Source organism: Leptopilina boulardi, unplaced genomic scaffold (genome assembly GCF_019393585.1).
Source record: "Leptopilina boulardi isolate dan_hultmark-lab unplaced genomic scaffold, ZJU_Lbou_2.1 LbouV2_327, whole genome shotgun sequence".
NCBI classification, from domain to species: domain Eukaryota; kingdom Metazoa; phylum Arthropoda; class Insecta; order Hymenoptera; family Figitidae; genus Leptopilina; species Leptopilina boulardi.
In genome coordinates this window covers 824,481-851,835 of record NW_026137893.1, presented here as the reverse complement: position 1 = coordinate 851,835, position 27,355 = coordinate 824,481, and the positions used below count along the sequence as shown (strand labels likewise).

Here is a 27,355-nt window from a genome sequence, read left to right as displayed (position 1 = left end):
TTTTTTGCACATATGTCCAGCGTCAGGGAAAATTCAGGGAATTTTTTTGTACTTCTTGCTGGACACCCTGATATTTTTAAGAAATTTTTTTTACAATAAAATTGATTAAAATCTCTTGAAACTTTTACATATTATCTTACGTATATGGAAGAAAATAAAATTTTTTTTTATTAATTTACGGCGACAAAATGGCGATCGAAAGGGAAGCCCATAAAAATCTGATTGACATGATATCTCGAGTCAGAAACGTTGGAATTTAAAAAATCAAATTGTATATGTTAAAATATAGATAAATGGCTATAGCTGGTAGTAAAATTAAACATTTACGTTGAAATTTAAAAAAATGTCGGACTTTTAAATATGTTCATCCATTTTTGCAATTATTTATTTAAAAAGTAGGTTAAAAATTATTGAAAAATTATTATTTTACTACGGGCTATAACCATTTACCTATATTTTAACTTGCAATTTGAATTTTTAAATTCCAACGTTTCTGACTCGATATATCTTGTCAACTAGATTTTTATGGGCTTCCCTTTCAATCGATATTTTGTCGCCGTAAATTATTAATAAAAATTTATTTTATTTCCTTCATTATATGTGAGATAAATATGTAAACGTTTCAAGAGATTTTAATAAATTATGTTGTAAAAAAAATTTTATAGAATATATACAAAAGATTCAGAATCCTCCCTTAAGTTGAATTTCTTACTTTAATAATATTGCACATTTTTTGTTCATAGAATACACAGTTATTTTAATTACAATTTATTTATTGTCACAAGAAAACCATAAGAAGAACAATTAAAAATAGAATAAACCAAAAAAATATAAATCCTGTAATGTCAAAACCCCAAATTGCGGTTGTCGTAGCCGACTTTTATTAGAAGTACTCGCATTTGCCTGACCCTATTTTGATCAGAGTAGAGGAAAACTACGGAAAACCTCTACTGAATACAGCCGGTTTATAGACTGTCGAGTCATGAATGTACATTTAAATAGTCATCCAAATGCACAAACATATCCTCGACGCGACGTCAAACCTCTCGCTTAATATATCTTGATTGCAGCGAAAACACCAGGGCTATTGGCGATTCAAACAGCTACACTAGCGCCACAGTTGAACTAATTTAGGTGTGACTCGCTCTGTAGCACTCCATGTGTTTTAAATTATTTTTTTTTATTTAACGCTTAAAAATAATTTTACAAACGCAATAAAAATATCAGAATAATTAAATAATTTGAAATAAAATGTCAAAACAGAGACTGCTTTAGAGCGAGTCACACCTAAATTAGTTCAACTGTGGCGCTAGTGTAGCTGTTTGAATCGCCAATAGCGGGTACCGAGGCAGTCACCCATCCAAGTACTAATCGTGATTAGATGTGCTTAACCTCGGTGACCGCAAGCCAAGGCGTTTCACCACTCGAGTTTTACTATCGATTACCCATAACCTATACAAAAGTAATAATAAAAAAAGATTAATTAAACATATAATAATGTAATCAAATAATAATTAGTACAATCATAATACATATTATAATGATACTAAAACTGGTGGTGGTAATAATAATAGTACTCGTGCTGATAATGGTACTTGTACTGATGCTGGTATTGGTACTGGTGCTGCTGCTGGTACTACTACTGGTGCTGGTATTGGTACTACTACTGGAGCTGGTATTTGTAGTGGTACTGGTGCTAATACTTCTACTGGTGCTGGTACTTGTACTGGTACTGGTGCTGGTACTTCTACTGGTGCTGGTATTGATACTTGTGCCCCATTACTGCAAAATTTCCAACAACAGTTAGAACTAGCCTTCGAACAACTGTCGTAACTTCTACAGTCACTAGAATTATATGTTTATATAATGAAACATTACTTAATAAAAAATGTCCAAAATTTTTAAGGAAGAGCCCTCCCCGCATAATTATTCAAAACAACAACCATTTAAGTTATTATTTTAATTAACGAGTACTAACGCAACGCTTTAAGGGGTTAGTCGCAGTCACATTAGGGAAAAACGGTTTTTGCGGTGACCACTCCTGTTCCTCAGCGCGTTATTTAAAATCAAAAATTAAGATTATTTTTTTAGTTAATTAGTTTCAACGCTGTTAGACCGTAGCTTTTTAAAAATACTTTTTTGAATAAAATGGCGACCGGTTAAATTCCGATTTCGACAAAAAAAGGTTTGGAATAAAATTTAAAAAATCTACAATTGTAAGAAGATTTTGCAAAAAGTTTTAGAATAGACCTAAAATAATTATTTTTGAATCGTTTTTTTATTTTTCGAAACAACACATTTTTTGTTTGTTAAGATCATTTACTTTACTCATAAAATAGCATTTTGATTAAAAAAAAAAATTTTAACAAAAAGTTTCATTAGTGCCACTCTGAAACATTTTACAAAATCTCAACATTTTTTCAGGAATGTATTTAAAAAAATAAATATATATGTATAAAAATCAGGAACCTTCACAGTATAAAAAAAAAATTCGAAATCAGAATCAAAAGTCAGCTATATTCAGTTTTGATTCTGGTACCTGAATCAAAAGTCTAGTTCATTTAAGTTTTGATTCCGAAATCAGAATCAAAAGTTAACTTAGTTTCGATTTGGTTTAGTTCCGGTTCTCTAACTGAAACAAGTCATATGTCGTAAGTTATTACGTCTTAAGTCTTACGTTTTAAGTCTCAAGTTTAGAGTCACATTGCGACGGATGTTATCGTTTCGATTTCCAAACCGCATGAAAAGTACATTCTACTTTCGTTTTGTTACAAATATGGAAACAAAATCAGTATTCGACTTTCGTGATGGTCCCTGATAAAAATGAAAGCAATCCTTTAAAATGTAGATTATTCTTTTTTAGTTCTAACTAAAAAAAACTTTGCCTGATAATTTTTACAAAAAAAAAATTACTTAAATTGATAATAAATTTTAATTACCAATTTGTTGAGTTGCCTGTTGTGATTTCTAAATCTTGCTTCTGGTAATATAAACCAATGTACAATTAATATTGAGCTTGAAAATTAATTTTTTTATAAATTAATGATAAAGTAAATTAATTAAAATTTTGAATTGTAAACATCAGTTGCAACATTATCTGATTTAAAACATTGCAAAGAAATATTTAAACATATTAAAAGTGTAACAAAATAGGGTGCCCACAACCGGGAACTACTTTTTTTCCTAAAAGTGATCACTTCACTAAATTTTTAATAAAATCTTTTCAGTTGAAGGAATCAATTTAGGTTTTTTACAGTTACATAACGCCTCTAGATTGCTACTGATAAACACAAGTCTCATAATATGCATTTGGTTAAAAGTTATAAACCATAAACAAAAGGGTTTATATTTAATTTTAATTAAAAAACAACAAATATGTAAATATAGTTTAAAATCTCCCAAATAATATATAATTTTACATTAAATCAACTAGAAAATATGTTTTAAACAAATTTAAATATTTTCAACTATATAGCAATACTAAAATAAGCTCGAATTATATATGTATAATATATTTGTTCCAAAAATATTGTATAAAATTATACAAAAATATTTAATCTGAACAATTATTTTATTAATGCAAATTTAATTAACTTATAATTACATAATATAAAAAATATCAAAATAGTCTACATTTACCTACATTTACAATACAATCGTCAAAAACCACTCAAATTATAAGTATCAAAAATTTTATTTTTTTAAAAACGACCATAAAAATAGTTAATATTAACAAATTATTTAATAAACTATTGATTCCAATTTTTTAATTCCTTTTCAAGAACTAGTTCAAAGCAGAAATGGTTTGATTGATTTTTGACAATTTTATATCAAAACGGGTGTTTTATGTTATTTCAACTGTAAGTTTCGTGGGCTTTTGAGTGACCTTTAATTATTTTTCAATTAAAAAAAAAATGTACAAGTATATTTTTTACACTTCAGGTTAAATTTTTGGAAAATGAAAGCAACATATTTTTGTTTATTGTCACTTTGTACCGTCGTAAAATATATTTATTAAAAATATTATTCGAAAATAAAAATTAATAAAAAACTTACAATTCTTAATGAACATTTGCTGGGCCTTGCATCAGAAGAAATCAAGGTAATAAGCAAAATTCCAAACAATATGGAAAATAATTGAGATTTATTCATTTTGTTATACATTGTCCCTTACTTAAATAGTATTTGTCGTGTTTGCTGTCGGTTTATTTATGCGAAAATGCTTCTTTGTTCTGCAAAAATTTGATAATAACTTTATAAATCATTTATTTTGTTCTCCAAATTGAAATTTACGTTTAACACAGCTAGTAATTGTGTTGATTTTGATTCTGGTGGGGTTGAATTTAATCGGCATGTATTTTGGGAGATTTCTAGTCTCCTTGAAGTCCTTAAAAAACGTTTCAGTTTATTTGTACTCAAATAATTTTTTATTTTCTTTAAACTCAGACAAACTTTTTTTGGGGGGGAAAGATTAAACAACAAATTTGTTTTTTCGAATTTTTATTTTCTCGAAAATCGTTTTATCTGAAAGGAATCGACTATAATTTTTACATTCTCATCACATGAGAAGGTATTATAATTGGTCGAAAATTGACTTTTTCTATTTCCATGAAATCTCTACGTTTTGAGGTGCCCTGAGTCGAAAAATCATGGTCCGGCAAAAGTGTCTGTCTGTATGTATGTATGTATGTAGACACAATAACTTTTGTAGATCGAAACAAATCGATTTGCAATTTTGCATACACAAAGTTAGTGTCAAAATACTGGTTAAGTTCGTTAGTCAGCCATTTTCATCAAAAAAGGCAAAAACTGCAGGATTTTCAAAATTTTGAAATTTAAATTCTTAAAAAAAAAAAATTTTTTTCACTACACAGCTTTATAGTCCAGGAAAAAGAAAACAATTTTTTTAAATGAAATTTTTTGATTAAAATAAAATTGTAAAAGTTACAGTGGTTTAATTGTCGAAAAACATCTAAAAAACGCCAAAAAAAGACATTTTTCATGAAAAATTAAATTTTATTAATGGGGTGGAAAAATCATTCCATAAAATAGACACATTCTCATCACAATAGACTCAGAAAATATGATACAAGTGAAAAAAATATCAATTTGGAAAAAAACCACTCTATATACATATTATTTATATCTTTTAACACAAAAATCAGACTTTCTGACTCAATTATCTTGTAATGTATTCATCTTGGCATAATGACCACAGAGACTTCTTTCTTCAAAACTTTATCAGCTACAACTTTGCCATTAAACATTTTTCTCTATCTCTTTACATTTGTGAGATTTTAATGAAAAAATCAATTTTTTTTACATTCTCATCACAAGTGTCTGTCTGTATGTAGACACAAAATGTTGTTGATACAATAACTTTTGTAAATCGAAACAAATCGATTTGCAATTTTGCACACACAAAGTCGCAAACAAGTACAATGGCATGTACCTGTACATGTTCATGTACTTTGTTTCAATTCTTTTTACAGGTTCGTTTTCTGCTCTTGTACAAGATCACGCGAATGTGCAAGTACTTGAACTTGAACAAGAAAATGTACATGATCTTGTACAAGATTTTTCAACTGCGAATAGAATATAACCCTTACTTTTATGTATAACCAGTTTGAAGTATATAAAATAAATTGTTTAATTAAAAAAACTATTTAAAAAAAATTATGGAGATGTGATACTATCCCCTTAAATGTATTCGTTCGCTCAAATGTTTCATATATTTGAAAAATCCAAATACTCAAAAACACTTCTAATTCCGCATCATACATTTGAGCGTGAAACGCGAGTACCATGATGAGAATGTTGTCCTTAAAGTCGAAGAACTTTAAGAAAATTAATCTTGTATAATAATAATATAATTATTATATATAATTTATATATTAAAATATTATCATATAATATTAAATGTAGAGTTAGCAGAACATTTGGAGCGCGTAACGCGACGAAATGCTATTCGCGCGCCCAGCGAGGCCCCACGCGCGAAGCGCGGATGAGAATGTGTTTGCTACCCCGAAGAGGTATATTAAGTTGGCGCAACCACATTATCGAAATTACTTTTTACCTATGCCATAATTAAGTGCTCATTTAGTGCTAATTTAATGCCAAAAGCACAAATTTAATGCTGTACATTTTAAAAAAAAATCATGGTGGCGCCAGCTTAACGTTAAGGTAGCGCCAACACATAGAAAAAATCTGTAAAAAATTTTCTTATTTTTGCCATAATTTAGTGCTCATTGAGTGCTAATTTAATGCCAAAAGCACAAATTTAATGCTGCACTCAGAGAATAGATTACTTTGATTTAAAGAAATCAGTTTCTTTGACTTGTTTTATTTCATTCAAAATAAAATTTTCTTTGAAACAAAAAAGCTTATTAATTTCAAAGAAAATTGTGCTTTAAATCAAAGAAATTCTAACATTGATATAAAGTCATGGAAACATTTATTTGAATTAAATAAAAAATTTCTTTTATCGAAGATAAATTTTTTTAATCACAGAAAATTTGTTTGAAACAAATAAATTTTCTTTGAAGCAAAGAAATATTTCTCAAAGGAATTGATTTCTTTAATTCAAAGATATCCTTTTTCTCGGTGAGTACATTTTTAAAAAAATGATGGTGGCGCCAGCTTAACGTTAAGGTAGCGCCAACACATAGAAACAAGGAAGATGAATACATTTTATTAGGAATTATAAGATTTATAAACGCAGTTGGCTGTTTCTATTTCAATTCATGCAGGGCGAATAGGTTGAAAATTCTAAATCAAGTTTAATGTGATTTTTCTTGTTTTTTATGACAAATAAAGAGATACGTATTTTTTGGTTTGGCGAAAAAAAATTTTTTCGCAGAGTTATGAGTATTTGAAAATTTTATGGCACATAGTGATTTTAGAGCTAAACAGCTGAAAAATTATTTTTAAACCTTTCTAGTTTTTACAAAAATTAATATTTTTCAATTCTGTTTCTTGATTTTAGTAGTGTTTTTGATACTCTTTCTTTACAAACTTGAAAATTTGAAAAAATTTGAAAATTAACAAAATGGCGGACATTTTTTAAAAAATCAAAAAAGTCAATTTTCTCAAAAACATCATTTTTTAATTTGCTGCAAATTTTTTTGTGGTTTCTAGATAAAAAAAGGAACTTTTTCCAAAAGGTCTCATGTTCGCTAAAACTTTCTGGAAGTCGCTATAATTTTTTTCAGAAAATAAATAACTCAGTATTTTGAGTAATGTGTCGACACATATATTTTTCATGTATACAAGGGTCTTCATCTTTTTTAATAGTGCTTTTGACACTTTTTCTTTTCAAAATTGCAAATTTCAAAAACTAACAAAATGGCGTCGGTTTTTCAAAAAATATAAGATCTCAATTTTCTCCAAAACATTTTTTATTTTGCTGAAAATTTTTTTGTGGTTTCTAGATAAAAAAAATAATTCTTTCAAAAAAGGTGAGTTTTTCTTAGTAAAGTTGAAAACTTTAAAAAATTAACTAAATGCCAGCCATTTTTAAAAATTGTTAAAAATAACTATATTTAAATAAATATAAAAATAAAAAATAACTATATTTAAATAAATATAGTTATTTTTAACAATTTTTAAAAATGGCTGGCATTTAGTTAATTTTTTAAAGTTTTCAACTTTACTAAGAAAAACTCACCTTTTTTGAAAGAATTATTTTTTTTATCTAGAAACCACAAAAAAATTTTCAGCAAAATAATATTTATAGGATTTTAAACTAATAAAATCAACAACATTTACCGTTTCGTTTAAGAGATATAAGAGTTTAAAAATTATTAATTTTGAGTTTGATGCATTGTAAGATTAGGGGAATCACTACTAACACTAGCATCAGCACGTGTATGTATAGAGGCGAACGATGTATTTAGTACAGCCAGGCAAAAAAATTTGAAGCGACAAAGCTATAGTTACCCTAAACTTTTTTATAAAAGTTTTTTTTGTTTCAAAGGAAATTTTATTTTGAATGAAATAAAACAAGTCAAAGAAACTGATTTCTTTAAATCAAAGTAATCTATTCTCTGAGTGCAGCATTAAATTTGTGCTTTTGGCATTAAATTAGCACTCAATGAGCACTAAATTATGGCATAAATAAGAAAATTTTTTAGAGATTTTTTTTATGTGTTGGCGCTACCTTAACGTTAAGCTGGCGCCACCATCATTTTTTTAAAAATGTACTCACCGAGAAAAAGGATATCTTTGAATTAAAGAAATCAATTCCTTTGAGAAATATTTCTTTGCTTCAAAGAAAATTTATTTATTTCAAACAAATTTTCTGTGATTAAAAAAATTTATCTTCGTTAAAAGAAATTTTTTATTTAATTCAAATAAATGTTTCCATGACATTATATCAATGTTAGAATTTCTTTGATTTAAAGCACAATTTTCTTTGAAATTAATAAGCTTTTTTGTTTCAAAGAAAATTTTATTTTGAATGAAATAAAACAAGTCAAAGAAACTGATTTCTTTAAATCAAAGTAATCTATTCTCTGGGTGCAGCATTAAATTTGTGCTTTTGGCATTAAATTAGCACTCAATGAGCACTAAATTATGGCATAAATAAGAAAATTTTTTACAGATTTTTTCTATGTGTTGGCGCTACCTTAACGTTAAGCTGGCGCCACCATGATTTTTTTTTAAAATGTACAGCATTAAATTTGTGCTTTTGGCATTAAATTAGCACTAAATGAGCACTTAATTATGGCATAGGTAAAAAGTAATTTCGATAATGTGGTTGCGCCAACTTAATATACCTCCCCGAAAAGGGAGCGGGCAGATTTTTTGAATTCGAATCTTCAGATTATATAATAAAAATACTTTCGAATTATTATTTGACAGAATTTTTTAATTTCGAAAGAACATTTTTTATAATTTTCAATAAACCGAATAATCATTTCTCATAATTATTATTGTAGAGAATTAGTATTTTTCATAATTTTTATTTTTCCAAAAACCTGTTTATACTATTTTTGATTTTACATAATTACCATTTTTTATAATTTTTTTTTCTTCGAATTACCATTTTGTATGATAAATATTTTTTCGAACAATTATTTGTTCTAAAATGTAATTTACCAAATTTATACTTTTTCTATTTTTAAACGTAACGATTACCTATTTTATATAATTATGAGAAATGATTATTCGGTAAATTGAAAATTATATAAAATAGCTAATCGTTACTTAATGTATTCGTCTGAAAATAGTTACTCGGGGGTTTTCGGGGTCGCTGATTACGAATCCGATGTCAGTTTTTCAAAATTCAAAATGACGGATCCAATATGCCAGACTTTTTTTAAAATCGTTCGGATTTCTTTTAAACTCTTTACTCTGCGGTTTTCGGGATCGCTGAAAATGAATCTGATGTCAGTTTTTTAAATTTAAACTTACGTGAGATTCGTAATCAGCGACCCCGAAAACCCTTGAGTAACAATTTTAAGACGAATACATTAAGTTTTTTCAAAAGTCATCCGCCATTTTGAATTTTGAAAAACCGACGTCGGATTCGTATTCAGCGACCCTGAAAACCCCCCGAGTAACAATTTTAAGACGAATACATTAAGGTTTTCAAAAGTCGTCCGCCATATTGGATCCGCCATTTTGAATTTTGAAAAACTGACATCGGATTTTTAATCAGCGACCCCAAAAACTCCCGAGTAACTATTTTTAGACGAATACATTAAGTTTTTTTAAAGTCGTCCGCCATACTGGATTTTTGCAAAAATGACATCGGATTCTTAATCAGCGACCCCGAAAACCCAAGAGTAACAAATTTTACAAGGATCAATAAAAGGTATCGCTTTATTTAATAATTTGTTATATAATTTGTTTATAACAAATTACGCGTGTTCTACTAGAAAATAATTTTACAAATCACAAATCTGTAGGATTATTTTAAATGTCTAATAATAAAAAAATATTTTGATTTTATAGAGATATTCATACGATTCATAGGAAAAAAGTACTTTTCATTTGATTATTTAAATTAATATAATTATATATATGCAAAATGAAAATTAAAGATTTGGTTTTAGCAATTTCTTAAAAATTTAATGAGGATTATTTTAAGTCAAGAAAATCGAAAAATGTTAAAAAATTATTAGTTTTCTCTGTTTTTAGTGCTTAACCCCTTCGCAGTCGAGGCCAAAATCTCATAAGTGGCCCCAAAATGTCAGTAAATTTTTGACTGACCAAAATTTGTGCAAATGAGTATACTATGGTATTTAAGGTCGTTGATTACGATTCCAAAGTCAGATTTTAAAATTTCAAATTGGCGGAGCCAATATGACGGACGATTTTTTAAAAAATGGCAAAAATGATTTAAAAATACTTAAAAATTGTTACTCGGTGTTTTTTTGGGGTCGCTGATTACGAATCTAAAGTCAGATTTCAAAAATTCAAAATGGCGTTACCAATGTGGCAGATAATTTTCTTAAAATTTAAAAGTTAATTAAAATTACTTAAAATCTGTTATTCAGGGGTTTTGAACGTCGCTGTTTACGATATTCAAATCAGATTTTGAAAATTCAAAATAGCATAGTATGGTTGTGATTATTAATGTATCCATTTTCAATTTTGAAATTTTGTAATTCTGACATCAAATTCGGAATCAGCGACCCCAAAAACCCCCGAGTAACGAGTTTCAAGCGAATATGGTCAATTTTCAAAATTTTTGGTCGACATATTGGATCCGCCATTTTGAATTTTGTAAATCTGACATCAACTTCGGAAGCAGCGACCCCAAAATCTATTACAAATTTTTTTTTATCTTCAAATTTTTAAAACTCAATTTATTTAACCCGTAAAGGTAATATGGAGTCAGAATGTCACGAGAAAAATTATTCGGCTAGATCTCTTAAAATTGGTCGTTCAAAAAGATAAATTTAAAAATTGACAATTATTTTTAATAAAATAAATGGGTCATTCCATTATATTTCACCTAAAGTCGTTGCGGCCTAATTTTTAAAAAACTTGGTACTTTCAGAAATGATTCTTTATAATATTTAGGAAACGAAATAAAAAGAATTAAGTTTAAATTTTTATTATTTATCTCAAAATATGTATTTAAAGTGGACAAGGTGCGGAAAAATGTCACCTTTTTAGCATTTAGAAACTTTTTTTAAAAACATAGAAAAATTGTTAAAAGTGTAAAAAAAATTATTTTTTCTTGTTTAGAATCGATTAATTATCTATTTTTTAATGATTAAAGTAGTAAATAAATTAAAATAATATATAAAATAAGTTTTCAAAGTTGGTCTGTCAAATAACCTAATTTTGGGATTTTTATTAATTAATTATTAAAAAGTGGAATTATTAAATAAAATAAAAACTCACTGAATGTAAAGTATTTGCGGTGAACTTTCAAATTTTCTTAGCACTTTTTACTTTTTCCATTTATAAATGTAAAAAATCTTGAGTCGAAAATTGGCACTTTGTTGATTTTTCCGATTTTTAATCGCTTGTAACTCTTTTGGTGCAAAATAAAAACTTTTGAAACCCGGCGGAATATTTAAGTTAAATCTAAATAAAAGCTCACTGCAATTTTCGTGATGGATTTTGATCGAGATTAGAAGAAAATTTAATTCCAAAATTGTACGTATATTTCCAGGTTAATGTATGTAATTTTTCGTCTTTGAAGTAGTGGCCCAACTTCAAGTTTAAAAAAATTACATACATTAACCTGGAAATATACGTACAATTTTGGAATTAAATTTTCTCCTTATCTCGATCAAAATCCATCACAAAAATTTAAGTGAGTTTTTATTTAGATTTAACTTAAATATTCCACAAGGTTTCAAAAGTTTTTATTTTGCACCAAAAGAGTTACAAGCGATTAAAAATCGGAAAAGTCAACAAAGTGCAAATTTTCGACTCAAGATTTTTTACATTTATAAATTTAAAAAGTACAAAGTGCTAAGAAAATTTGAAAGTTCACGACAAATACTTTACATTCGGTAAGTTTTTATTTTATTTAATAACTCCACTTTTTAGTAATTAATTAATAAAAATCCCAAAATTAGGTTATTTGCCAGACCAACTTTGAAAACTTATTTTATATATTATTTTAATTTATTTACTACTTTAATCATTAAAAAATAGATAATTAATCGATTCTAAACAAGAAAAAATAATTTTTTTTACACTTTTAACAATTTTTCTATGTTTTTAAAAAAAGTTTCTAAATGCTAAAAAGGTGACATTTTTCCGCACCTTGTCCACTTTAAATACATATTTTGAGATAAATAATAAAAATTTTAACTTAATTCTTTTTATTTCGTTTCCTAAATATCATAAAAAATCATTTCTGAAAGTATCAACTTCTTTAAAAATTAGGCCGCAACGACTTTAGGTGAAATATAATGGAATGACCCAAATGAATTTTCTAACTTTATTTTGAATTTTTTGTTCGAAAGTATAATATCCAATGAGTTTATAACAAAAATTATGTTTATTTTATTTTAATATTTATAATATTTAATTAACAAATATTATTTTTAATAAATAATATTTAACAAAAAAAATTAAAAATTTACGGAATTCCGCCCGTAACAATGGAATTTATTAAAACTTTATAGGTCATTTTGTTTTGGAATAACTATCAGGTTGTCGAAATAATGTGTAGTACGTGATTATTATGGTTTGGTGATAAAAGAAGAGATGATTTTTTAGAAATATAACAATAAAAGACAAAATTTTAGAAATGTAGAAAAAGAAATCAAAAAAAATATTTGTTAAGATTGAAGATGTAGAGGCAAGTCTTCATAAAGAATGGACATATAATTTTTCGTGTTTTTGTGGTTTCTGTTGAATTCTTATAAAGGTTGTTTCAGTTCTAAAAGTTGCACTTCAGTATGTGTTCAGACATTTTTAATGACTTCAAGAATCGTTGCAGTGTTAATTAAAGGATTAAAAAAATTTGTAATTTTCTAGATAATTACTTTGAAATTTGTATTATAAACATTCGACAAAAACATTTCTGAAAGAATTTTAAAATTAAACCAATAAAATTTTCCTGGGTGATTTTTGATAAGATAATTTTAAAACTATCGACAAAAAATTTGTTTACGGAAATTAATTCGAACATATAGGTAGTTTTGTACAGACAAATGAGAAATTTAGGACTTTGATGTGTATTTTTTAGTGCCACAATAGAAACCATTAAGATTTACAATTTTCATCAAAAATAAAATTATTTTTTTCAAAATTAATATACAAAATAATCCTCACCAGTCAAAATTCACTCGTTTGTAGAATCACCCATATAAGAGAATGAGAAATTTTACTATTACTAAACTTTGTTTTTAAAAATACGTAAATTTGAAATTTAAAGATAGAAAAATATATAATTTTAACTGCATGCCATTAAGATATATCTTTCTTTTATTTTTCATTTTGCATGCATTTTACATAAAAAAAATATTTAAAAATTTTCCTCAAAATTTTATTAGTTTCTGAATTTTTTTTATTTATTGTTCTTTTCAAATAAATATTTTTTTCAACACAAATTTTTTAAGAAGTAAAATTTTTTCGTAAATCTATTACAAATTTATTTTTATCTTTAAATTCTTAAAACTCAATTAATTTAATCCGTAAGGGTAATATGGGGTCAAAATGACACCAGAAAATTTTTTTGGCTAGGTCTCTTAAAATTGATCGTTCAAAATTATAAATTTTAAAATTGACAATTATTTTTAATAAAATAAATGAATTTTCTAACTTTAATTTGAATTTTTTGTTCGAAAGTATAATATCCAATGAGTTTAAAACCAAAATTATGTTTATTTTATTTTAAGAATTAAAAAATGGACATATAATTTTTCGTGTTTTTGTGGATTCTGTTGAATTCTCATAGAGGTTATTTTAGTTCCAAGGGTTGCACTTCAGTATATGTTCAGACATCTTTGATGACTTCAAGAGTCGTTTAAACATGTTAATTAAAGATTTATTTTTTTTTAATTTTCTAGACAATTATTTCGAATTTGTTTAAATAAATATTCGACAAAAACATTTCTGTTATAATTTTAAAATTATCGACCAAAAATTTTCTGACGGAAGTCAGAATTTTATTTATATAAATAAAGAAAAATTACTGTCATTTAATAAATAATTGATTAATAATAATTAATAAAAAACTTTGTTAGTAATTTAAAGTTATAAATTAGTTTGTAGCAGATTTATAAAAGAAGTTTTACTACTTTAAAATTTATTGGTTTTGAAAAATATATCTATATGAAAAGAAGAATAAATAAGAAATCTAAGGTTATAAAATTTTAAAATTTTTTTTATGCATAATGCACATGAATTTAGAAACAAATATCTTAATCGCATGCGGTTTACATTAAATATATTATTTTATTTTTCTTAATATTGTTTTTTTTTATATTTTTTATTTATAATTCTAGATCTCAATTACAAATTAATAACTTTTTCCTAATTCTAAACAGTAAAAATTTTTTTAAGTTAAGATAGAGAAAAATTTTTTACGTTTTTGAATTAAGAAAATGTTATTTAATTTAAAATTTCTACTGGTTTTTTTTAACTTAAATAAATATTTGTTTTTTGGACATAAAAAATGTTTTGGTAGTTAAATATAGCGACACAGATGAAATTTGATTTTAATAATTTTGTGAACTGTTGATATTTAAAAAAATCCGGCAGCGTAGGACGATCGTCCCGCTTCGCGGTCCGATATTGATGCTGACTCTACATTGGCTGCGCAAACGTGTACGTGAACGTGAACGTGCTGACGTCACAATGTTATGCTGACTCTACATTGGCTGCGTAAACGTGTACGTGAACGTGAACGTGCTGACGTCACCCATTTGAATAACATTGTGACGTCAGCACGTTCACGTTCACGTACACGTTTGCGCAGCCAATGTAGAGTCAGCATTATTCAAATGGGTGACGTCAGCACGTTCACGTTCACGTACACGTTTACGCAGCCAATGTAGAGTCAGCATGATGCGCGCTTCGCGCGCATTTTCTTACGTTGCGCTACACGCTCCGTTTGTCTTTTACAATTAAATAACCTAGTATCATTAATTACTTTTTATCTGAATTGTATAGTTCAAAAATTCATGAATTTCATTTAAAACTTGTATTAATTATTCTATCAGAAAGTACTTGAATGACCCAAGAATCAGTTTGGTAGAATGAGATTTTGTAGTAGTTTCAGATTTTTTAGTTCATTTAACTAAATATTGAAGTGATACGTGTAATAGAAGAAATTTTTTTTATTAATTTTATTAAAAAGAGTAAATTTAATTACACACAGAGTTTAAATAAGTACAAAAGTAGTTACTTTAAGGTGGAAGCTTTATGTAAATGACCTGTTTTGTATAATTCATTAGGAAGAACTAGTATTTTATATTAAAATGCGCTGAATTAAATTATACAAATAGGTGAGGTTGAAAGGTATTAGAATAAATTTTTTATCGAGAAAAAAAAAGGACGGCACTGCAGCTGTTCAGACTTAGTTCGTTAATTTTGCGCCGTTGATTGGCCAGTTCTTTGTAATTAACGAAATCAACAAACCCAGATTATTTATTAAAATAAGTTATTCCTCTTCAAATTAATTTCTATTGAGTAAACGAATAAATTAATTGAAAATTTTAAAACATTTTAAAAAAATAACTTTATAGTAAATCAATTTTTAAAGCAACAACAAAATTTAATTTTATAGGAGGTATCGCCCTTTTTTTAATTCCTAAAAAATTTGTGTACAATGGATGTAAGTGAAATTTTTTAAACATTTAATTTTCTTAAAGTACTTTGACTTTAAGGATAACATTCTCATCACGGCACTCGCGTTTCACGCTCGAAAATTAGAAAAAAGCGATAGCAAAACTTGCAGATTTAGAGGAATTATTAAAGAAAATTCAAAATAGCATAAATCTAATCTTAAAGAGAAAAAAAATTCTTGATAATGTTGTTATCATGTCGAAATTTTTGGGGTGCATGAGGCCAATGGTGTTTGCCAATATTGCACCATTATAAGAACATTAATCTAAATTTTCTTCATTAAAATACCAATCTTTTATTTACGACGTGCACAATATGAAACAAAAAAGGTTCAAAAAAATAGTTTAATCGATATACACCTTCACTTTACATATAATATAACTGAGCTAGCTATGCACAGTGGCCGATTTCCCGAAAAACCTGGCCAAAAGTCAAAAATTTTTTTTAGAAATTTATACTTTTTATTATGGAATATTATAAAGGAGGGTTCACTGCATAATTTTGCAAAAAAAATTACACTTTTTTCACCACCAATTTATTATGTGAACAAGTAAAAGTGATCTTTGCCAGAGATTTACTCAGAACCTTTCATAACTATAAATTCTCGTCACAGTTAAAATAGTGAAAATATACTAATATACAGCAGATTTTTGAATATCTTTTTTTGGGAATTATTAACAGAGGTGTATGAAATAGGTTGAATGTATTTATCGTCACATTTAAAACGTACAGTTTTTAAAAAATGACATTAAACATTGCTATTCATGGCTACGATTTTTGTATTGTTTTATCAACGTAAATCATGAAAATAGTTGTGAAATCCACCGATATCCGCGCCCTACCTGGTATTATCATAAACTAGAATATATTTTTGATTCATTTTAATTGAAATCAGCTGCCCCAAACTGCCCCTGCAGTTTTGGTATCACTTTTTATTTCACCCAGCGCGGTATACCGACAGCGCGTTGCACCGGCCGGCGGTGCAACTGAACGTGAAAGACTGACTTTTTCTTCCTTCGCATTCGCTTTAAACTAAAATTTAAGCACTTTCTGTAATTTAAAAAAAATAAACTCTAACACATATACGCAATTTTATAATACCAGCAAATATTTTGGATCCGCCATATTGAATTTGACACAACCAATGTAAAATTTGAATTCAGAAGCCCAAAAAACATGGGTATACCAATTTTGATTGAAATCGTATTATTTTTCGATTTTCAGCAAAGTTTTTTTAAATCTAAACGGCCATTTTGGATCCGCCATTTTGAATTTGACACAACCAATGTAAAATTTGAATTCAGAAGCCCAAAAAACATGGGTATACCAATTTTGGTTGAAATCGTATCATTTTTTGATTTTTGGCCAGGTTTTTCGGGAAATCGGCCACTGTGCTATGATAGTTAAAATGTTGTACATAGAATTTTAATCCGAAAATTTTGATATATTTTAACGAAATTTGGATAATTTTATTGTTTTTTTGACGAAATCACCTGGCCATCGATCTCAGGCGACATTTTGGTACACTTAAAGTATATACCAAATTTGAAGTCGATTCATTAAAATTTATTCAAGTTATTATCGTCGGACCAAATTTTTTGTCTACAGACATTCATGCGTACATGACAAAGACAAAGACAAAGATTTTTGTATTGTGAATTTATTTTTTTAGGATTCTAGAAGTCTCAAAACGTGAAGATTCACTGGAATTATAGAAGGCTCAAAAGCGAGCAATTATAATAGGTGAGAGTGGGGAGTTGTGCTTCAGGTTTTGTTTTTCCATCAAAATGATTATATAATTTTTTTTTAATCTACTATATGAAACTTTTAGTAAATGTACAAACAACTTTTAGCATGATCGATTAATTAAAATTTAAAACGAAAATTTGCTTGTTTTCAAAAATACTGGTTTTCTTATTTTTCGAAAACAGTGGAAGATGACCTCCACCGTTAAAATTTGAAGAAAAAAACATTATTTTAGAATATTCTTTATTTAAATTATGAAATGTGAAAAAGTAAAATAACTTACATAGAATAAAGTAATAGATAGGATAATAAAAGATTAATTTTAGATAATTTAGATAAAGTTAAATTATTTTAAAAATAATTTAATTTAACTAGGTAATTAATTACATTTACAGTGAATACTGTTGTAAAAAGTCTCATTTTACTAAAAAACAATATTTAAATTGCATAAAACATTCTAATTATTCATAAATAATTTGAAATAAAAAAAATTTCCTCCATATTGGTTTGCAATTTTGAATTTTTTAAATTTTACTTTAAATTTGGATTCAGCGACTCCAAAAACTCCCGAGTACAAAATTTTAATCGAAACAAATCAATTTGAAATTATTCTGCCATATTGGGTCCGCCATTTTGAAATATTTAATTTGAACACAAATTCCGATTCAGCGAGTTAGTAATCGAAAACATAAGAAATTCTGGTATAAACAACGCAATATAAACTATTTTGGAATAGAGGATTTTTTAAAAAACAATTGCAATGTTTGGAAATGGATAACAATGGTTGGACTTATAAAAAAAAAAAAAAAAAAAAAAATTCGGTATTTTATGAGAAAGTTACTTTAATTTATGTTAATTTAAGGTGGTTTAAAGAAAAATAATACATAGTTGCACATATTTTCTCAAAATAAAGTAATTTCGCTCTGCATTTTACCCATTTTTCATCCGTTTTTGTCATTTTTTGTCTTTTTTTAAAAAAGTGGTATAACTTTTTTGTTTTAATCGCTATTAAAAATTGTCAAAGGAAAAAAGTGTTTATTTTTAGTCGTAATTTTCGAAAAAAAATTGAAAAATTTTTTTTTTTGAAAAATGCGAATTTTAGAACTTTTTAAAAACTAAAAATTTGAATTATTTTGTTGTTTTTCAACGAAATCATCTGGCCAACGAACTCAGGCGAGATTTTGGTACACTTAAGGTGTATACCAAATTTGAAGTCGATTCATTAAAATTTGTTCGAGTTATCGTCGGACCAAATTTTGTCTACAGACATACAGACAGACAGACATTTTTTTAGGACCCATTTTTTCGGCATCAGAAAGTCTCAAAACGTCGAGATTTACTAAAATTAGAGAATGCTCAAAATCGCCCAAATGTAATACCTTCTCATTATGATGAGAATGTCAAAATAGAAATTTTACAACTTTAAAACTTTGTTTTCAAAAATACGTAAATTTGAAATTCATATCTAGAATTATAAATAAACAAGTTGTAAATTCAGATGTTCATTACATGAACATTTTGCTTCCTCTTTACGATCAGCAAAAAAATTTGCTTCCTCGTGGAGAAAGCAAAATTTTATTGCCAAAATGTCAATTTTTGATTTTTTAACTTTCATTAATTCTTTAAATTTACTTCAAATGTATACTTTATATATATCGATCGATTCGTCTTGACGTAAGGAATACAATTATTTCATATATAAACTTCAATTTAAAAAATCACAAAATTTTATAGCCTAAATGTGAAATTTTGATTTTTTTACTTTCATTAATTTTTTAAATTTACCTTAAATGTATACTTTATATATATCGATCGATTCGTCTTGACGTAAGGAAAACGATTTTATTATATATAACCTTAAATTTTTCTATTTAAAAATTTTTTCGATTAAAAAAAAATTTTTGGAAAAAAGACGATAAAATTTTTTTTTGGGATATTTTTCAAAATCCTTAGGTCAGATTTGAGATATTAATATGATAAATGAGCCTACCAAATTTTATCTAAATCCATTAAAACCTGTTAAAGTTATCTTCTAAACAAAAAAGGGATCCACACACACACACACACACACACACACACACACACACACACACACACACACACACACACACATACACACACACATACATACATCCGGACAATTGATCAGGATCTCATATAACATGTTTCTATAAAGAAAAAAATTTGTTTCCGCCACTTTGAAAAGTTTTATAAATGAAAGGACTACAAAGCTTCCTCCACGAGGAAGCAAAAATATAAAAAAACCAACAATATTAAGGAAAAAAAATGTTCATAATGTAAATTGCATGCGATTAAGATATTTGTTTCTAAATTCGTGTGCATTATGCATAAAAATATGTAAAAATTTTATAACCTTAGATTTCTTATTTATTGTTTTTTTCAAATAGACATATTTTTCAAAACCAATAAATTTTAAAGTAGTAAAAAATTTCTTCGTAAAAAAATTAATAACAATTTTTAATAAAGAAATGAAAACAAATGGATGTTTGAAAATTTGATGATTTTTATTAGTTTATAATTTTATTGTTCATTAAAAACAACTTTTTAATAAAACTGTATTTTGTACAATTTTAAAAACCAATTATTTCAAGAGAAAATTTGTTGTCATATAATGTAATTGTCATTTGGGGTCAAGCGGGCAACAGAACAGTTGCTATTCCCCTTCCACTTAATTCTGTAACTGAATTTTAGTTAAAGATCTAATCTATAAAATCCAATACGGTTTTTCTAAATTTAAAATTTTCTGCATATTGAAAAAATAAAAAAAGAAATTGCAATTTCTTTTTAAATTAATTCATAAAAAATGTAATTCTTAAGATAAAATGAACATAATTTTGGTTTTAAACTCATTGGATATTATACTTTAGAACAAAAAATTCAAAATAAAGTTAGAAAATTCATTTATTTTGTTAAAAATAATAGTCAATTTTAAAATTTATAATTTTGAACGATCAATTTTAAGAGACCTAGCCAAAAAAATTTTCTGGTGTCATTTTGACCCCATATAACCCTTACGGATTAAATTAATTGAGTTTTAAGAATTTAAAGATAAAAATGAATTTGTAATAGATTTACGAAAAAAATTTGTGTTGAAAAAAATATATTTATTTGAAAAGAACAATAAATAAGAAATTTAAGAAACTAATAAAATTTTGAGGAAAATTTTGAAATATTTATTTTTATGTAAAATGCATGCAAATTGAAAAATAAAAGAAAGATATATCTTAATGGCGTTCATTTAAAATTATATATTTTTTTAACTCTAAATTTCAAATTTACGTATTTTCAAAAACAAAGTTTTGTAATAGTAAAATTTCTCCTTCTCTGATATATATGAATATTTTACAAAACTACCTATATGTTCGAATTAATTTCCGTAAACAAATTTTTTGTCGATAGTTTTAAAATTATCTTATCAAAAATCACCCAGGAAAATTTTATTGGTTTAATTTTAAAATTCTTACAGAAATGTTTTTGTCGAATGTTTATTATACAAATTTCAAAGTAATTATTTAGAAAATTACAAATTTTTTTAATCCTTTAATTAACATTTCAACGATTCTTGAAGTCATTAAAAATGTTTGAACACATACTGAAGTGCAACTTTTAGAACTGAAACAACCTTTATAAAAATTCATCAGAAACCACAAAAACACGAAAAATTATATGTCCATTCTTTATGAAAACTTGCCTCTACATCTTCAATCTTAACAAATATTTTTTTTGATTTCTTTTTCTACATTTCTAAAATTTTGTCTTTTATTGTTATATTTCTAAAAATCATCTCTTTTTTTATCACCAAACCATAATAATCACGTACTACACATTTTTTCGACAACCTGATAGTTATTCCAAAACAAAATGACCTATAAAGTTTTAATAAATTCCATTGTTACGGGCAGAATTCCGTAAATTTTTAATTTTTTTTGTTAAATATTATTTATTAAAAATAATATTTGTTAATTAAATATTATAAATATGTTGTCAATTATACACCAACATATACAACACACACTCATATTAATTAATTAACTATTAATTAACTACTTAAAATTACATACAAACAGGGTGTGATCGTTGCCACCGAATTATTGTTCGAGAAGTCTTAATTTGTTTTTCCCGCAGAGCGGATGTGTTTCCCGCAAAAAGGCGGATGATTATAAAGTTTTCCTCCCACTGAGAGTGGTTGAGATTATTGTTTATTTCCTTAGTAAGTAACTCTTGGCTATTGAACTATAATCTAGTATTTTCTCATGCAACGAAAGATAAAAATAAAGGACGTGCGAAAGGCGGGTTATTTATTGCTTACAATAAAAAACATTATAAACATAAATTAATAGAATGTAATAAAGAAACTTTAATTGTACAAATTTTTGGAAAAAATTTTCAATTTGTAATCGCTGCCTTGTATCTAAATCCAACATTACATATCGATACTTTTTTGGAAGAATTTAATATTATATTAGAGCAATTGGGAGAGAGATTTTCGCACATTCCAATAATCGTGGGTGGTGATCTTAACGCACAGACAGGCGAGCTAGATTATGATAATGGAATAGGGTGTAGTCAAAGATTTCTATTGTCGAGAAAGTCTCTAGATAAAAATGTTAACCCGCGAGGCAAAAAAATTATGGGGGTTATGAATTGTAATAACTTTGCGCTGCTAAACGGTAAATTTTTAGGAGATTACCCGGGACAATTTACGTACCACGGTATGTTTAGATCTAGCGTTATCGATTATGCCACAAGATCGGATCATTTACCTTTAATTATCGAGTTAAATTTGACATCCGTAAAAACAAATAAATACTTTAATGAACAAATTATTGCTTTTAAATCGCTAAAATGGAACAACGATCTTGTGGAAAATTATAAACATATTATGTGGGATAATCAAAAAACAGAAAACTTTGGTGAAACTGTAGATGACATTAACGCAATTCTTGTAAATACTATTAAAAAAGTTGGCGAGGAAGCGGGCATGTTATATAAAAAACAAACATCAATAAAGACAATAGAAAAATGCTTTACTAAGCCGTGGTACTATGCGACCTGCGGGGAGGCCAAGAGGGGGGTCGAGGCGTGTCTTAGACGATGCAAAATTTCAGGTTTTGACAGTAAAGACGCAACAGAATACAATACGAGCAAAAAAAATTTTTGAAAAATTTTAAATGAAAAAGAAAAACTATTTTTTAAAAATCTTTCGGAATCTATAGATAATTGCCGAGATTCTCAAACTTTCTGGAATTTAATCAATAGATATAGACCAAGACTGAATTCTTCTAATGACATAAATCTTGACCGATGGTTTGAATACTTCAGCCTCCTCTTTCCTTCCCGGACCAGTTGTTCTATATCAGAATTCAAGGGTGTTTAGCACCCCCTTACTAGATGATCGGATCACGCACGAGGAGCTAATGTGGGCATTAAAAAATTCCAACCCAAATAAATCTCCAGGTCCAGACGGTTTAAATTACGAATTCTATAAAAATCTCCCAATAAACTGGATATATTACATAGAAAACTTATTTAACAAAGTTTTGTCAGACGAGGTGGTTCCTCTTGCGTGGTCCGAAATGCATGCCAGTATGCTACACAAAAAGGTGATAAAAATGAATCTGCCAACTTTCGACTTATCTCGTTAATAAATTGCATTTCAAAACTATTTACTCAGGTTCTTAACGAAAGATTGGCAAAATGGAGTAACGAATGTGACGCACTCCCTTAGTTCCAATCAGGCTTCCGAAGGGGTAGGGGATGCATTGACAACATCTTTATTGTCAATTCGCTAGATCAAATTTATTTAAATAAGAAAAAAGGTAAATTGTATGTCCTATTCGTTGATTTTGTAAATGCATTCCCTTCAATTAAACACAGTCTTTTATGGCAAAAATTGCTAAATATCGGAGTGAGTTATAAATTCATTAAAATTTGTAAAAACTTCTACGATAATGCCATTATATCAGTCAGATCACAGAAGGGTATAACGACACCAGTTGAGGTCTCAGAAAGCGTTCTCCAGGGAGAGGCTTTAAGGCCTTTACTTTTTTCTTTATTTTTAAACGACTTTGAAACATTTTTTAGAGAAAGGGGCCTGAAGGGCGTATCTGTTGACCACAAACAAGATATATTATGCACAGCATATGCCGACGACCTTGCTATTTTTGCAACTAATCCTAACGACTTGAAGAAAAAAAACTGCACTAAATGCACTTTTAAAACTGTTATACAGCACTCCTGTTAATAACTGGGACGTTAAAGAAAAATTACTGATCTCTCTAGCAACCAGTATACTAATGTACGAGATAGAAGTTTGGGGAGTGCGTCTTTTAGCAGAAATTGATTCAATACAGACCACATTCTACAAAAGACTTCTCTCACTTCCCTTGTATTGCCCGAACTATGCAGTGAGACTCGAAGTCGGTGCCCCTCCCTTATCTAGTGTTGTGATTAGACGGATTTGTAATTGGGTGGAGAAATTGCAGAGTATGCAGCCTGCCAGATATCCTAAAATTTGCTTCAACCAACTGAAAGATTTATCTAACACAATTACCGCTAATAATAAATATAACTGGTTTTCTCAAACAGAAAATATTATTAAAGTAATTGATCCTACCCTCCACTTTTCACCATCTAATATAAGTAACCAAAAAACCAAAATAATAAAAACTTGTATTGAAAAACGGGTAGCCGAGGACAGAGAAAGAGTTGCACAATCTCGCAGCCTCCAGGTTTACTCTGCAATTTCGTTGGAAACGGGAAGACAATCCTATCTTAATTTCAAAATACCGACATATAAAATAAGAGCAATGCCACAGTGTAGACTTGCAAGTAATATTTTAGAAAAAATTATAACAAATAACAAGAGATTCTTCTATAAAACAAACGAAAACTGCAATCTATGTTTTCGTCCACATGTGGCAAATTTGAATCACTTCCTGCTGGAATGTTCAGTTTTTAACGACATCAGGAAAAAATTGTTAATAAACACTAATGAGAGTGTATTAGAATTACTTAATGCGAAAATTAAGAATAATGTCAACAAAATGTACGAGTTTATTCTAGAAATTGTAAAACAAAGTTAATATGATAATTGTCAACACGAAACCCATTTGTATAGCTTAACCGCTTAAAGCAAATAAAGTATATATTGTTTATTTCCCGCACTAAGGGTTGAAATTGTTGAATTTGTCTATAAAATACAAGTGAATATTCCACGATTAGTGAAATCTATTGAGTTATAAAAATTCATTGAAAAAGGAACATTAATTTTACAAGTAAAAAAAATTATAAATGCTAAAGTGCAATATCACGTTTGAAATTTAAAAGTGTTTGTTTCATATCGCAATTATTTATATATCAAATTAACTGTTTCAAAAATTCAGGTTTGGTGAACCCAATACTCTGGTGGCGATCAAATCTTCTTGAATGATTTTAATTTATTTTTGGACATTAAAAAAAATAATTGATTATTAAACATATAGTTTAGAAAATGGTACACAGACAAGTACACATGACACACACTCACGAATTTGTTACACATTAGGAAAATTAATTATTATAATTTTAGGTTGTGCTCTGATTTTTAGAATATTTTAGTATTTCACTAAAATTGTCTGATTTCTTGCAGTTAGACAAATTTAGAGTTCAGGTTCATTACCTGAGACACTTTTAGCATCTGCCATTTTATGGTCTTATTGTTTAGCTCGTTGCAAGTTGAGACTTGCAACATTTTAAATAGCTGGGGAAAATTACAGAAGTAAGATGAGTCATTTTTGCCTACCTTTGCCTATCCCTTCCGAATTACTCAGGTCTAATTGAGTCAGTCCCTTTTGCGTCATCGAGCAGAGCACAACCAGAGCACTCATTTATTTCCAATAAAATATATTTAATAATACCATCTTATTTTTAATACTTGCACCTTCAAACACCAAACTCTGCATTTTTAAAAGGCAGATTTTGAAATATTGAAATAATTGTTTAAAGGAAGTATTTAATACAAGTTATCAAAGTAAAGAAGGAAAATATAAAGAATAAAGGAAGTTAAAAAGACTTCCGCATACTTGGGAATCGTATATCAAGTACGAGTGTTAAACTCTCAAGAGTTCGAAAAGTAATTTGATAATTTTTTGTAACATTTCAATTATTATTATTCTGGTGAATTGCTCAAAATATCCATACATTATATGAGAAAGATAGAATCTTAGAAAGAAAAACAAACATACATTATTACACACATCTTAAACACACAAATTGTTTTCTTATTAATGAAAATTTCTTTTATTTGGTCTCTTTGTTTTACTTGCAATAAATTATTCTTGTGAGACTTGATTTTCAGTCAAGTAGCTTAACGTAAATGTTGCTTTAATTGTAATCATTTTATTAAAGATCAATTGGTGAACTGAATGTATATTTTTGGGGGTTGAATGAATAAACGAATTTCTTTTGTTGTGCTAATTACGTTTTCATTTATTTAGTCAACTTTTTGATGTCTTTATTATATCTCTCTTTTTGAGCATTTTATCTAAAATACTGTCTATCCGGGTTTATTGAGTTGATAATATACTAAGGGACTGTCCACTACCTTTTTCTAACGTTGTTAGCGAAAAGCAATTTACGCTTTACCTATGAGCGCAGTTTTTAATAATAAAAATTAGTATTCTTTCTAAACATTATTATTTTCTCTTTAAATTATTTATTTTATTTTTTTGTTAATTAATTTCCTTCTTTAACATCCATAAATACTAGAAATCTCCTAGAGTATATTCCAATTACTATCAACCCCAAAATGATCAAAATTAATACTTGACGACCACCCCTTAATAAACATTTAGATAAAACAATCCAAATTAAAAATATCATAAACAGTAGCATATTAAGTTGTAATGTACTATAAAAGGACCTAAAAATAATGTTTTTTTCAAAAAATGGCTGCCAGACGAATGAGAATTTGTCTGGTCACAACACAATTTCCGTTACAAATTGAGAAATCTTGGTTAATAGAATAACATATTAAATAAAACGCGCGTGGCATCACATGTAGTTCAGTTTAATTAACAACAATAACGAACTGTAACATTATCAGAATGTTGATTTTTAATAATTTTAACATGTTTTCAACTGCCAGACGAATGATAACAAAATCTAGGGACAAAATTCGAGAAGATATTTTATAAATAAGGTATAGAGTAATGTCATAACTATTTCCACATTAATAATCTACAACTGTTCAACATTACTAATGCAGTATGAATTTTCTGCTAAACATTTGAAAAATAAAATTTTTTCACAATATGAACTGTCATTTGCACTACGGGACATGCCAGAAAAATGAGAAATTTAGGACTTTGATGTGTATTTGATGTGTATTTTTTAGTGCCACAATAGAAACAATTAAGATTTACAATTTTCATCAAAAATAAAATTATTTTTTTCAAAATTAATATACAAAATAAGCCTCACCAGTCAAAATTCACTCGTTTGTAGAATCACCTATATAAGAAAATGAGAAATTTTACTATTACTAAACTTTGTTTTTAAAAATACATAAATTTGAAATTTAAAGATAGAAAAATATATAATTTTAACTGCATGCCATTAAGATATATCTTTCTTTTATTTTTCATTTTGCATGCATTTTACATAAAAAAAATATTTAAAAATTTTCCTCAAAATTTTATTAGTTTCTGAATATTTTTTATTTATTGTTCTTTTCAAATAAATATTTTTTTCAACACAAATTTTTTAAGAAGTAAAATTTTTTCTTAAATCTATTACAAATTTATTTTTATCTTCAAATTTTTAAAACTCAATTTATTTA

The 27,355-nt window shown here is 27.2% G+C and overlaps 1 protein-coding gene across 2 annotated transcripts; it reads right to left on the bottom strand.

Moving 5' to 3' along the window:
- Nucleotides 1-752: 752 nt before the first annotated feature.
- Nucleotides 753-27,153, bottom strand: LOC127284999 (tetra-peptide repeat homeobox protein 1-like). 2 transcript variants are annotated; one of them, XM_051310757.1, is made up of 4 exons: nucleotides 26,998-27,153; nucleotides 4,057-4,232; nucleotides 2,940-2,980; nucleotides 753-1,782 (listed from the first exon to the last, which is right to left on the bottom strand). In XM_051310757.1, the coding sequence occupies exons 2-4, from the start codon at nucleotides 4,162-4,164 to the stop codon at nucleotides 1,536-1,538; spliced, it is 396 nt and encodes a 131-aa protein (XP_051166714.1). In that variant the 5' UTR covers nucleotides 4,165-4,232; nucleotides 26,998-27,153; the 3' UTR covers nucleotides 753-1,535. The 2 variants fall into 2 exon arrangements, with proteins under 2 accessions (XP_051166714.1, XP_051166713.1); XM_051310756.1 differs by lacking the exon at nucleotides 26,998-27,153 and adding an exon at nucleotides 13,252-13,407.
- Between the last annotated feature and the right edge of the window lie 202 nt (nucleotides 27,154-27,355).